General features: G+C 38.5%; 1 protein-coding gene across 1 annotated transcript in view; it reads left to right on the top strand.

Moving 5' to 3' along the window:
- LOC134602193 (V-type proton ATPase subunit S1-like) overlaps positions 1 to 14590 on the top strand; it is a 65793-nt gene that overhangs the window by 39045 nt on the left and 12158 nt on the right. Inside the window, exon 7 of the mRNA XM_063446814.1 lies at positions 14326 to 14561. Within this exon, the coding sequence (XP_063302884.1) occupies positions 14326 to 14561 (236 nt within the window). The remainder of the gene's footprint in view (positions 1 to 14325; positions 14562 to 14590) is intronic.

Here is a 14590-nt window from a genome sequence, read left to right on the forward strand (position 1 = left end):
TCAAAAGGCAGCAATTGCCCAAAGCACCTGCCTTGCAAATACTTCTCTTTGAGCTGCATTGGGAAGTCTGTGATTGGACAGCCACAGAAAGTCTGGGAGGGGCTAGAAGCTTGCAAATACTTCAGACATAGTTACATAGTTACATAACAATAACAATATCTGTGTAGATCTAGAGCAAGCATGTCAAACTCAAAGGCTAGGCCGCATAAACAAGGTTTAAGTTTATGTGGGCCGCAAAAAAACAAAAACTTTAATTTTCATAGAAACGTAGGCATATGTAGAAAAGTACAGTATAAAAAAAGTTTTCTAACTGACACTGGACGTCCTTACGCCCATAGGGCTTCAAAGTAAACAAAAGAGCAAATATATTTAAGGAGACCAATGTCCAACTACCATGACATATTAAGAAACGTTTGGTAATGGGACTGAAATGGTGAATGTATGCTGTTGCACAGCTGTAAAAAACAAAGGATGTTATTTTGTTGATTTTGAAGTCCTAGGAGTGTGTTCTTCACTTTGGCTGAAATCATCAAACTTGATGATCTCAGCCAATGCAATGCTTTCCTATAGGAAAGCATTGGGAGGCTAGTGTGCATGTGTGGCAAAAAGCTGCGCGGCCAAACAGCATCTCCATGGGGACCAGTCAGCGCCTCCATGCAGGCCCAATCTAATACATTGCCCTCAAATGCAATACACTGCCCCCTCCCTACACTCTAATATACTGCCCCCTCCACCCATTCTAATACACTACCCCTTACACTGCCTCTCCTCCCAGCACTCTATTTTAATACACTGCCTTCCCTCCCCCCAATTTAACACACTGCCCCCTGCCTCCCCGAAATTAATACACTGCCCCCTCCCCAATTTAATACATTGGCCCTTCCCTCCTCAAATTAATACAGTTCCCCCTCCCTAAAATTAATACACTACTTACTCCCTCCTCCAACTTAATACACTGCCCCCTCCCTCCCTGAAATGAATACACTGCCCCCCCTCTCCCTAATTTAGCACACTACACAGGAAGGTCCCCCAAGCTCCTCTTCCCCTACCTTAAGATGAGCCACCTGTCCTCCAGTTCCAGGCCTGCTCTTCTCTTCTCAAGCAGGCCAGATGCTCCTCTGGCACTGCGAGCAGGAGGGAAGGTGGAGTGGCTGGCCTACTGGAACATGCGATCGGCCTTGGGAGGAAAGACAAGAAAAAGACAGAAAATATCATTCTGGTCTTGCAGCTGGTTGCAGCCACAACGCAAAGTGGCCCCAGGACAGGTGGGGCACAAATAAATCCATTGTACGCCGCAAGTTTGACATGCTTGATCTAGAGTATTATAATTTTATTACTGAGCTCCAGGTTCCCATTACAAAGCACCTTTGAGTTTTATTTTATTCTGGTCACATTCTGTTGCTATACTTGTTTTAGGAATACTGCAGCTGTAAATATTGTCTTGGATGTGATTTGATTTTAAATATATTATTTAGTATCCCTTACCTGTTGAGATATCTTACATACGCAATGCACCTAACTTCTAAGAGTTTCCCAGTAATATTGTTAACCAGCAAGTTATTTATGTTTGATTCCTACATTAATTTTTCTGAACATAACTGTGACAAACGCTCCTTCCCATGTACATTTGTCACGGACTCCATGGCCCAGTAGCTGTCAATTGTAATCTCTACTGGGCCCTGGAGGCGACTGTTTCCAGTATAGGCTATCTAATGGACGCTGAGATGGCCTCTGCTAGAAAGACCCCACTCCATGGCCCATTAGCCCTCAATTGTAGTCTCTACTAGGGGCCTCGAAGGGAGAGAAAGATAGATAAACATATAAAATATCCATGTTGATACATATTGAGAAAAAAAGTGTCTTACATCTAAAAAAAGGGTGGTAATTTAAAAGCATAAATCACATATATAAATATAATAGAATAAATAATTATTATATCATAAAAAGGAAGGGGAAATTACATTATAAAATTGAACCTATTCCAAAGTCAATGTTTAAACCATTTGGACATAGTGTTTGAAGCTCAAACATGGTCCAGGTCTGGGGCACCGTTTTGGAGCTTCCCTGCCCAGCCGTCATTAGTAGCTTTCCCAGTGAAGCCAACCTCCGGCCCACCGACTATGGTCCAGGTCTGGGGCACCGTTCTGGAGCTTCCCTGCCCAGCCGTCATTAGTAGCTTTCCCAGTGGTTCGGCACTTTCTCTTCATGTAAATAGAACCGAACGCTGGCTCTCTGGTCGCCGTTCGCATGAACCAATCCCACGAATAGTCCCAGCGGTACCGCAACCGCTATGGAACTAAAGCGCTTTTGGGAGGGAAGGTGCCTGAGACTAAAGGGAACAAACACTATCTAAGAGCCTGCCAGAGCACGCAATATTGCGGCAACAGGAGCTCTCGAACGTTGACCATCAAAAGCACCAAACGCCCTGGAACTATTTTGTGCTTAAGACCGTGTGGCCGGTCAGAACTTTGACACGGTGGCGTTTCCCCTACACTGCATGGATCTGAGCGCTATTTGGAGAACTTGGGCACTCAGATCACGGCTAATTGTACTTTTATGTTTTTATATTTTTGTGTTTGGCTCTCTGTTCCTGGGAGTTAATTTGCTTATGCTTTAACGCAATTATCTCCCAGGCACATAGATTCCTTGGGGCTTGTGTTGAATACAATTGAGACCCCCTGCTTGGATCTGTGCATCAAAAGCAGAGTTTGGCTCATTAAAATCAGTTGTACTCCCAGAGCTATGTGCCGTCTAGTTACTAGGAGGGAAAAGGGCTATAATCACTGTTCAGCCCTTGTTCCAGCTTGTGGAGAATTCAGCAGGGAAAGTCTTTGTAAGGACTAGAGCTTCCAGGACTGTGTGTCGTCCAGTGCCTGGGAGGGAATAGAGCTAATCACCTATCCTGCTGCAAGATGGAGAGGCTCCAGGAGGACCCCAGTCAATCCACGGCGACTGGGGCAGAAACACTAAGGTTTTCCCCTGTTCCAGTTAGGAAGCGGTCCTTGGTGGAGGTACCCAGCCGGGGTACAGGGAGCTCTGCTACAGTAACACTTCTACTTTTTTATTTAATCATTATGTAATTAAATACACTGGAATGTAGAACATTTACAGAATCACAGAAGCAAGTAGGCAATAATCAATACTTAAAGGACACTACAGCTTAATGTAGTGGTTCTGGGTTCTATATTCTGTCCCTGCTGGCTGAAAACTCTGTTTTCAGAGAAAAGGGCAAAGGCAGTGTTCACATTGCTGCCTAGTAACACCCCTAGTGGCAGTCACTCAGATGGCCTCTAGAAGTGCTCTCTTATCTTAGTACTACACAGTGTGCAGCACCTACATTTAGCTCTGCTTTGAGGTGCTGAATGATCCCCATAGAGATTCAATGCATGTCTTTGAGGAGTTGCTGATTGGCACAGAGTGGTGTTTTTCTGCGCATGTACAATATCCACATAATGCTTTTTCTATGTGAAAACATTGCATTGGCTGAAATCATCAAGACTGATGATCTCAGCCATTGAGGCGGAGCTAAGCAAGACCGGCGCTGCATAGTAAAAAAGATACGTTCAAACACCTTTTTACTGCTATCTATATAGTTAAACTGGTCAACTAAATAGTTAAACACTATAGTGTCTGCAGATTAGTTTTACATTTGGCAATCATTGCTTTGGAATAATTAGTGGTTTGTAAATTACTGGATTGTTCGTGTGCCAGGGTCACTAGGTTCACTTTCTGCAGGTAATACATGCTTACAGGACAACTCGTGCTCAAGCAAAATAACTACGTGCATAGAGTTTGTGGATGTTTACAAATAGCATTTTTTTTTTTACTTCTCCAACCCAGCTAAAGTCACAATCTGGCTATTTAACCTAATTTTAAATACAATCCACTGCTTAGTGAATACCCTCAGAGTCTTTCTTTTTATATCAATAAACCGATTGTGAGAAAAAGCAAAAAAAACAAAAACCAAACAATATGCATTTGGAACAATTGGTTAATAACAGTAACATATTTAATTAAAATTAATAACAGTAACATATTTAACAATTTTTTTTAGTTACCTACCATGTGAGATCCATCAGCCAAAGCACACAATGACTTGACAGTCAACACTAAGTAGAAGACAAAACACAGTGATGTATTTATTATATTTTGTTGTGTACATTACATTATGCTTTGTCAAGAACTCCCTGTAAACAGTGGCATTGGTAAATGGCTGAACTAATCTAAAATGAATAATATAAGCATGAAAACATTAGCTATATATCTGTCTGTCTGTCTGTCTGTGTCTGGCAATCTGTGTCCGACTATATGTGCAATAAAAAAAGGTTCACATTGGCAACTGAAACAGATATCAGGTAATAAGTGTAAAAATAGAGAAAATGGCTTGAATGGCGATTTGGGTCTACTGACAGAGAATACTGCAAAGGAGATATGGTGACATGGACTCAGGAATGGAGTTGGGCTGCAGAGGATCACAAAAAGTGTTTTTGAATAGGTGTTTTTTACAAGACTTTGTCAAAGTGGCAGTGGCAGTCAATGGGATTTGACAAAGGAGTTTCTTCAAATATATGTAGATTACAAACAAGAATTACAACCAAGACTGAGCCATGGCAGATGGTGGAGAAGTACGGGTTTGGAGATGTGGATAGTAAAATATATTCAGATTTTAAATCAGTAAAGAATTGTGTTAGTCAGCCTGGTAAAGTCGGGGAAGGGGATAAATAATATTGGATTGGAGATGGTGGTGGATGGACACATTTCTTCAGCTATTGAGAAGGAGGAAATCATGGTTGAAGGCATTCAAAGATAGGCATTTGTAACAGTAAGGCAGTACGGAATGAAAGCTTATATCCAGGATTGAGATATGGGTGAGGAAAAGATGCGAGAGGGAAACATGGTTAAAAAAAACGAGAGAATAATGATGGTCTCTAGTAAATAAAATAAAAAATACCTTGGTCTCTATTGAATAACTTTGTAAGAATAGTAAGGACTATACAAAGGGAGAACAAAGACGTAGGAGTAGATGTCTGTAATGAAGAAAAGATTTGTATGTAATTATCAAAATAAAATTTAGTTATTGAGTTTATTCATTTAAATTGAGTCCATCGGAGGAGATATCATTAGTCATAGGGGCAGGGAGATAAGAGAGGACCAGATACTGAGAATAGAGCATGATCTTTCTTTAAGAAAACCGTTATAGGAAGAGCCAGAATTGAGGATCTACATACCTATACTAGACTTTCACAAAAATTTTGTAGTAATGCTTAAAAAAAATAAAAAAAATTGGAGCTTTTACATTTGTATTCAATGCTCACCATTATAAAATTGATTATGCTTTAATTGTGTGTCCAGCTTTGAATTTTTTATGATGATAAAAAACGAGATAGACCTCAATATGGATAGCTGTTCACGTTCATTTTCAGTTTTATCACTTATTATTAAAGCCTTTCGGCTCTCTCCATTGGATGAAGAATGGTACAACTCCATTGGATGAAAAATGGTACAACTCGGTCTACTCTAGTTGTACCATTTTCCCTACAGAGCACGGCAGTTATGGAATAACCTCAGGGACACAGTCAAATCTTCATTCAATCTAAAATCTTTTAAGAGATCTACGGCAATATACCTCAGCACAGAATGCACCTGTCATGGTTGAATATATTTATTACCCATTATGTATTAAATTTATATATGTGTGTATATAGTTTGTATATTGTATTTTTGTAATATTGTATCCTATTGTATCAATGCTACGTTTTATGGACCCAGGACATACTTGAAAACGAGAGAAATCTCAATGTATCCGTCCTGGTAAAATATTTTATAAATAAATAAATAAATATGGTAGGCTGAAGATGAACTGTAGAAAATATGGCCAGCTGATATCTTCCAAAATAAGATACATAGACTTATAGTCGTTAAGGAAATTAAACATTATCTAGCATCAAATACAATTAATTAACTTTAAAAATAACATATGGTTTTATCATGAACATTAAGGTTTAAACCTGAATTTTAACTCTTTCTTTCTATAAAAAAAAAATAATCTATCATATTACATGATGACTGAGTTATTGGAGAATGTATATATAGAGATTATAAAATGATATGTTACGCGTGTTAAAAATGTGATGACTACATGGCTACTGCATATACTGTACTGTATCAGCCCTTTGGCATCAATAAAGAAGGGAGCAGAGAGCTTCTGACAGGTGCAGTATTTTATTCTTTGCATAGAAGTGTGCAGGAATGCGATGAACACCACCAACGTCAATATAATTGTCACCGTGAAAACTATAAATGACATGGAATACTAAATACATTTGCTTACAGAATTTCACCGAAAAAAGATTATAAATAAAGTTATACAGTGGAGTTCAGGTACTTGCATCCACACAGCGAAATTACATCAATCACCTTAACGGAATACAACTCATAGGTACCGAGTTTCGAACTACAGTGCTTCATATACAAACATTGAAAAATACACAACATATCTTTAAGTTAACGGCATGAATTAATCCCTATAACATATACTTTACTATGCTCTGCTTGCCAAGGGGTGCAATTTGAAACTTAGGAAATATTGATATTGACCGCCTTCCCACGAGGTACTTCTAGATTGCTTGGCATCTAAACCATAGGCGTGTACAGGAGGTGTGCCAGGTGTGCCTGGGCACAACCTAATCCCTGCGGTCCACACTATGTGCCTCCATGCGCCAGTGAGGGAGATCAAAGAGGCAGGAGAGAACCCGGGGAGCTCACACACAGCAACCTTACACATCTACACACATAGCACACACACACTAACAGCACCCTCACACACAGTACCCTCACACACACAGCACCTACACGCACACAACACCCCCACACACACAGCACCCCCACACACACACATCACACACACAGCACCTACACGCACACAACACCCCCACACACACAGCACCCCCACACACACACATCACACACACGCACACCACCCTCACAAACACACACACACCACCCTCACAAACACACAAACACACACAGCACCCTCCAACGCACAGCACTCTTACACACACACATCGCCCTCACACACACAGCGCCCTTACAAACACATAGTGCCCTCACACACACACAGCGCCCTCACAAACACACACACACACAGCACCCTTAAACACACACAGCACCCTTACAAACACACAGTGCCCACACACACACACAGCGCCCACCCACAGCACCCTCACACACGCACACACCGCAGTGTATGTGTGTGTGTTTATATATATATATACACGCTGCGTGCGTGTTTGTGCTTTAGGGTGCACACCCTTATGCAATAGGCTGCGCACGCCTATGATCTAAACGTTGTGTCACAGAGAGCTTTTGCCGCCGGATCTAGCGGAAGGAGGAACTAATTGTCTGTACAAGTTCTGGGGCAACAACTCCGGTGACGTCAGTGTGGAACAACGATTTAAATTTACTAGCGGACAGTTACATGTACAGCATTGTTTTTTCATTTTTAAGTGGAAATGTGAACAAATATAAAACATTTTGTTTTCTTTTGGCAACGCTAACTCTTTCCAACTGTGCCAAATGGAATAATTTGGGGCAGGACATCTTTGTAACTGGTGTACCCCAGAGAATCACACACTGGGATTTATTTTCTAGAAGGGAAATCAAATTATGGTGAGTTAAAAACGAATTTACAAATCTAAACTCAGAATTGCCAAATTTTAAAAAAATAATAATTTTTAACTCTCAGCTATTTTTCCAGCTCAGATATATTTCCCTAAATGTGTAGTTTGTTTATCGCTTCTCTGCATTTCTCCAGTTAGAACAAAAATCAATATAAAAAAAGGTACATAGAGATTAAAAAGTAATAAAATATAATCAGAATAAGGGCAGCTACATACACCAGTTTGCGACTAAATGAGCAATAGACTCAAAATAAACAGAATGGTATGTGCACTCCTAATTATGAAACAAACAATAAAATAAAAATAAGTATAAACCTTTAATAATGACTTAGTTCATATATAAAAAAAAAATCACTCACAAGCTAATATCAGGCTGTTTCATATCCTCAATAGTAAATATACCCAAACTAAAATACTCAAAATTGAGTTGGAAATATTGGTTATAATAAAGTGTTACAAAAAATTGCAACAATATATAACAGTTACAAGCTCTGCATAATATCCATACAAAGAAATAGACAATAGATACAATAATAAGTGGATAAATCAAAAACAATAAATGAATAAATCAGTATTGTTGACAGTATGGATAAAAGGCATAAGAAACGTATAAAAATTAAAATAAAATTATAATGTACCTGACCTCGGTGTGGGCCCCCACCAGAGGTAAGAACTCTAATGAATCCAAAATCAAAGGTAGCCAAAGAAAACCACCACGCCACTCAGATGAACCGGTTAATGGAGGGCAGTAAACATCGAAAGTGCAAACAGGGGCACTGTTTCTCCAGTTAGGAAATAAATCCTATTGTTTTTTGCTCCTGATTAAAAATATGCCCTGAATGTCGCCTTTGTGGCTGATATTTGCGACAGCCTGTAATTTAATTGTATATTTAAATTTAAGGTGTTTGTAAAATACCTCTGAATATGTTTCCTTAAAACATGAAAACAGAATGTAACGTTTTTTGCTCAATTCTTGCTCAAATTAACGTAATTTAATAACTATAGTCACATGGTGCTTTGTTTGCATGTTATTTAAATCCCGGTCCAACTTTTCTCTCACGTTCCTAATGTTTGGACACATAATAATTAAAATACTGGTTAAAATTGTACAGCCTAGTTAAAACTCTAGCTAATTTGTGGCTGCTGGTAATTCAGGCATATCACCTTTGAAAAATACACTGTGCAGTTTAAAGGGATAGTCTACACTGTAACTGTCATATTATTATTTTTTATGCATTATGAAAACAATACATTAAGAATGCATTAAAATAAATAATGTAATAAATAAATAAATAATAAAAACAACCTTCACATTAGCAGCTTTGATCTCCCCCCAAAGCAGGAAGTAACTAAGTCAATCATGCTTAATTAACTTTTTGTCGCACTGTTGAGCATATCCCATGACATATCCAGAGATTAATGTGCACAGCAAGAACTTCTGGGATTTGTAGTTGACTTACCAGCTATATTACAACTCCCCGAAACCTAAGTCATAACATATTACAGTAATATTCACTCAATAACAGCATAGCTCATTGAATCATGGTATTTCTTAAAATATCCAACAAGGTGGACCTAGCAACATTTCGAAACACATGGTCTCAAAACACTACCGGGTCCACCTTGTTGTTACAAATATCCTATAATATTCCTTACTCTTTCACCTGTAAAAAAAATAGTGTGACGGCCTTTTTACATTATTTCCTACACAACGTCATGAACTGCAGTATTTTTGGAGCAAAATTGGAAATGGAGTTGGGAGGGAGAGGTAGAATGAGTGGGCTTATATAACTAAACTATTATTATTATTATTATTAATAAACAAAAATAAAAAAGTGAGATTGATAAAAAAAAAATCACCCTGCATAAGTTACTATAGGACTTTTACTATAAGATATATTTTTCTCATTTGAATATTGAGGTCTAAAATGTGAAATATTAGTTTGAATACCTGAAAATGGGACTGCAGGTTTTATTAGATGATTCGGGATATAGTATTCGCTGATCTCTTTAATTTCGTAATGTGTGTGTTGCATTCTGTAATGGCTAACCAGACAGGGCTATTAAGAGAATGGTTCACTTTTACTTTGTGAAATGTTTTATTTTGAGTTAAGCTTTTCCATGTAACCCATTAAGGAGCACCGATAGACTTCTGGCAAAAACAATCTGTTGTTCATGGATCTTTTTTCAGAATGTAATGAAACACAGCACTGAGTGGAAATGTCAATGGTAAATAAGTAAGAGAATTCTCACTGACAGAAGGTTGTTAAGGGATGTCAAGGTTATCCTCTGAACGTTGTATGCCCCTCGTCTACTCAACCAATACTAATCGTGGACCAGCCAGGGGCATTTCAACTGCAAAATCCATTTCTTGTTCACAAGACTTATTATCTGCATTTTTAAACATAGCCTTGCATGTGGTCTGAAATGCAGAGCTGAAATAATTAAATAATAAACCTATTGCTCAGATTGAACTAAATTTGGAGACAGATACTGGCCAAGTCTAGTGCACGCAAATAAATGTAAAAAATCGGTCATTAAAACTAGTTGCATAACTCCTAACTAACTCCTAAGGAGAAAGGGTTTAATTCAAAGAGAGGTACAGTAACCCAATAATCCAAATATCGAGCTTTAGTTTATAAAGCTCTCCTTTTTCAGACTCTTCAATCACTCGGTCTCTGTGACTCTGTCCTCTGGTGGTTTTCCTCTTATGTCTCACAACGCTCATTCAGTGTCTCCTTTTCTAATGATACCTCCTCACCTCGTCCTGTCTCGGTTGGAGTCCCCAAAGCTCTGTCCTTGGTCCCCTTTTATTTTATTTTTATACTACCTCTCTTGGCAAACTTATTGCCTCTTTTGGATTCCATTACCACTTGTACACTGATGACACCCAGGTGTATCTCTCCTCCCAGGACCTCTCCCCTGCCGTCCTGCAATATTCCACTGCTTGCCTTTCTTCCATCTCTGACTGGATGTCCTCCCGCTTTTTGAAATTCAATCTCTCTAAAACTGAGCTCCTTGTCTTTCCTCCTCCTAATACTGATCCTCCTCTTTCGCTCTCCCTTCAAGTTAGTGGTACCCACATCAGTCCATCCTTACAAGTGTGCTGTCTTCGCGTTATACTTGATTCTGGACTCACGTTTGAGCCTCACATCCAGTATGTTGCCAAATCCTGTAGATTCCATCTTAAAATAATAGTCCGCATCCGCCCTTTTTTACATAAGACGCTACCAAGGAGCTTGTCCATGCTCTAGTAATTTTCCGCATGGATTATTGTAACCCTCTCCTAATTGGTCTTCCCAAAAGCCGTATTGCCCCGCTACAGTCTGTAACGAATGCTGCCGCCAGACTGATTTTCCTATCTAGTCAGTCCTCTCCCACCTCACCGCTCTGTCAGTCCTTACATTGGCTTCTTGTATCCTACAGGAGTCAATTTAAAGAGCTAACCCATACCTATAAAGCACTGAACAATTCTAGCCCCTCTTATGTATCTTCACAGATCCATAGGTATGCCCTTTCTCGGTCTCTCCGCTCTGCCCTTGACCTTCTCCTGTCTACTGCTCGCACCCGTATGGCCAACTCACACTTGCAGGACTTCTCGCAGGCGGCTCCCTTCCTATGGAATAGCCTGCCTACCTCAATCATTTAAGAAGTGCCTTAAAACCCATCTATGTAGGAAAGCTTGTGGCCTCCCAGAGTAACCTCTACCTCACATACCTGTCTCTTGCTCTCTCCTAAAGGGCAGCACTCTGCTCTCTCCTCCAGCTCTGCTTCACTCCCACCTTATTTGATTTCTATTTCCTGTCCTAATGTGTTTTAAACCCCACCTCCTATAGACTGTAAGCTCGTTTGAGCAGGGTTCTCTTCAACCTATTGTTCCTGTAAGTTTTCTTGTAATTGGCCTATTTATAATAAAATCCCCCTCTCATAATATTGTAAAGCGCTACAGAATCTGTTGGCGCTATATAAATGGCAAAAATAATAATAATAATAATAATAATAATAATAATAAAATGCATATTATATGATTATTTTTATAAATATTATGTATTAAATCAATATTTTTTAATTACTTTTATATATATTTTTTAAATTACCTTTATATATATATATATATATATATATATATATATATATATCACCATTTGCTCCCTGGCTGTTTGTGCTATATCTTATATAGGGTTCACATGTGAGAGTTACTGATTTTAACTACATTACAAATTCCATAATTTTAACTACATTCCAAATCTGCGCTTTAAACCGTTTACTGTAACAACACAGTGAGAAGATTAAACTGGATTGTAGTTAGCAGTATTTTAGAATTGGCATTGACCTATGACAGTTACATTTGACAATCTCAGGCTTGGAAAATTACATTTCATTTCTTACAGCTTCGAATGGTGATATTTTCAGGGTTTGATTTATATCCCAGATCCAATCACACATACTACAAATACAGAGGCATTCAACACATTTTACAAAGAGGAGGAAAAATGAAAGGCTTTGTTGGTAGGTCGTAAGCAAGCCTTTTTTTACTTCCTAGAACAAAATATATGTTAACAAGGGGCCAGGGAAGGCACTTTATGTTTAATTACACCACTGTTCCAGACATTGCTCTTGATTAAATGCTGCTTTAAAAGCAAGTGCTTGATTTTCTTTTTATAAGGTTTGTCCTCTGCACCCATCAGTCAGTGTGGAGAATAAATGGAGAGTACGTTGGGGGAATTAAATAATATCTGTTTCTGTTTTGTCACCTCCTATGCAATGTGTGCATTGACAATGCCAAGACTGAACTGGATTGTAATGTCCATTACTAGATCCATATCATTTAAAAGAAAATGGATCATCACATGAGAAAAGGACAACACAAGTCATAGATCATTTCCAGTATTTTATTTATTGGCGTTATTTACAGAGAAGGCACAGTGCCCCTATAACCCTGCCTAAAACTATTCCCAGAATTTTGGCAGGTTTTTTAAGGCAAAGTTTTCAATGCCACCTGAATGATCATTAACTTGTCCTCCCTTTTTTTGTGGGGCCTTGAACACTGCTGTTTTGGGTGGCAGGCTGGTGAAAGAGCTGTTATGACATCTCTGGAGTGCCCGGCAGAGTGATACTCGCTGGCAGTCCAGTACCCACAGACAGCAATGTGGGCAGTGTAGAGGGCAAAATGACTGTCTGTAACTATACCCATTGAAACACTAAGACAGACAACGGGTGGTGACATATGATATCTTAATTGTAAAGATAGAGGGTGCGAGGGGGGGCATGAATTTGTTTTGTCCAGCGTCTTATGTTACCATTAACAGCAACTTTGGGCACTGTATCCAGTTTTCAACCCAGGTGCGATCATTTTCGAAACATTAATATGAATAATATTGAAACAGTAGTATCAGTGATAATTGATTCAACTTTTAATACTATGTTACTATTTTGCTTTTTTTACAAACTGCTAATGTTAATAAAAAAAATAATAACACACCATTTGGTCAGAGATTTAAGGTATGCCTGAAGGTCTACCTGTGTTTACCCAACTGAACGGTTCTTATTTTAATGGCCCTAAGGTGCTTCATTTGGAGAACATACGAGTGAGTTTTACTATTTATGATTTATTTTAGTATTGTATTTGATTGTCTTCAGGAACATTTGACGTTTTATAAAAATATGAATTTTAGAAGACATTCTCCTTTTCCGTTGCCATAGCAGATTTATAGTTACTCACTCAGTAATTCTACCAAAATGAAGATGTTTTGACAGCATTGTGCTCAATTTACAGAACAAAACACTTTCTTGACAAAATAGGTTTAGAAGTGATAACATATAATCTTATATAACAAGTGTTTAGACTTATTTGCATATAGATAGGGTCTCCCTAAGTCTAACAAATATCTTCTGATGAAGGTATTTTACCCTTGCCTGAGACCCAGGACATCAAACACGTCATCTGGATTTGCTGTATATTTTGTACAGAGGGCTTTCCTGCCTAGACTGCTCTAATATAAACATTGTATGGGTTCTCTTTGCAATAAAAAAGGCAAAATTAGGTAAAAAATTGACATCTGAGTGGGGTGCACAGAAGGGCAAACTATTATGTGTTTGTCTATACTATAATGATGATTGACAGGGAGCCAAGTTGGCGGCACCCGCTAGCAGAACAGAAATAAATACAGCAATGTGAATTTCTATAGTACATTTCATTTTTGCCGAAACCACAAAGCTTATTTGCTGAATATAGGGGATACGTTCGTGATATTAAAATTCCTTGGATGTATCAGGTCACTATTTACACTTGAGATGCTTTATAGAGATCCAGTTATGGACAAAAACAATGTATGTCAGAATGCTGATGTATTTAAATATCAGAATACCTGCAAGTCTTTTGGGATTGTGCTGTTGAAGGTACTGGCATTGGTCACATCTTTTTAAGTCACTGGCCAATCTACTGCTGGCATTATCTTGCAATTTGGAGAGAGCTGGTTACCATTTGAATTAGTTTTTATGAAAATGTATCCAGGCATCAATGACTATAATGCCACCCTACAGGATACATTTTCCATAAGGTCAATGTCATAACAAGATAAATATCCTTATACTTATGCTAATTGGTCACACGATTATGATAAAAATACATCTTCCTTTATCCTAGGTTTTTAAGAGTTTGGACACGGCACCGAACTTAAGTCGGCAGCTCCTATCCACCGGTAGCGCTGAGAAATATCCACCACTGAATGTCACAAATGGAACCACCACATGCATTTTGTTTTATGCTACGACATTTACAGTCACAGTAAATAACACAAAGTTGATTGATCTAACAAATGCCACGTTTGTATCTCAATCAGTTAATACATCCTCTTCAGAGTGTTCCGACTCCAATACTACGTAAGTGTCTAAGATTTATATAATATACT

Source organism: Pelobates fuscus, chromosome 3 (genome assembly GCF_036172605.1).
Source record: "Pelobates fuscus isolate aPelFus1 chromosome 3, aPelFus1.pri, whole genome shotgun sequence".
Lineage (NCBI taxonomy): Eukaryota > Metazoa > Chordata > Amphibia > Anura > Pelobatidae > Pelobates > Pelobates fuscus.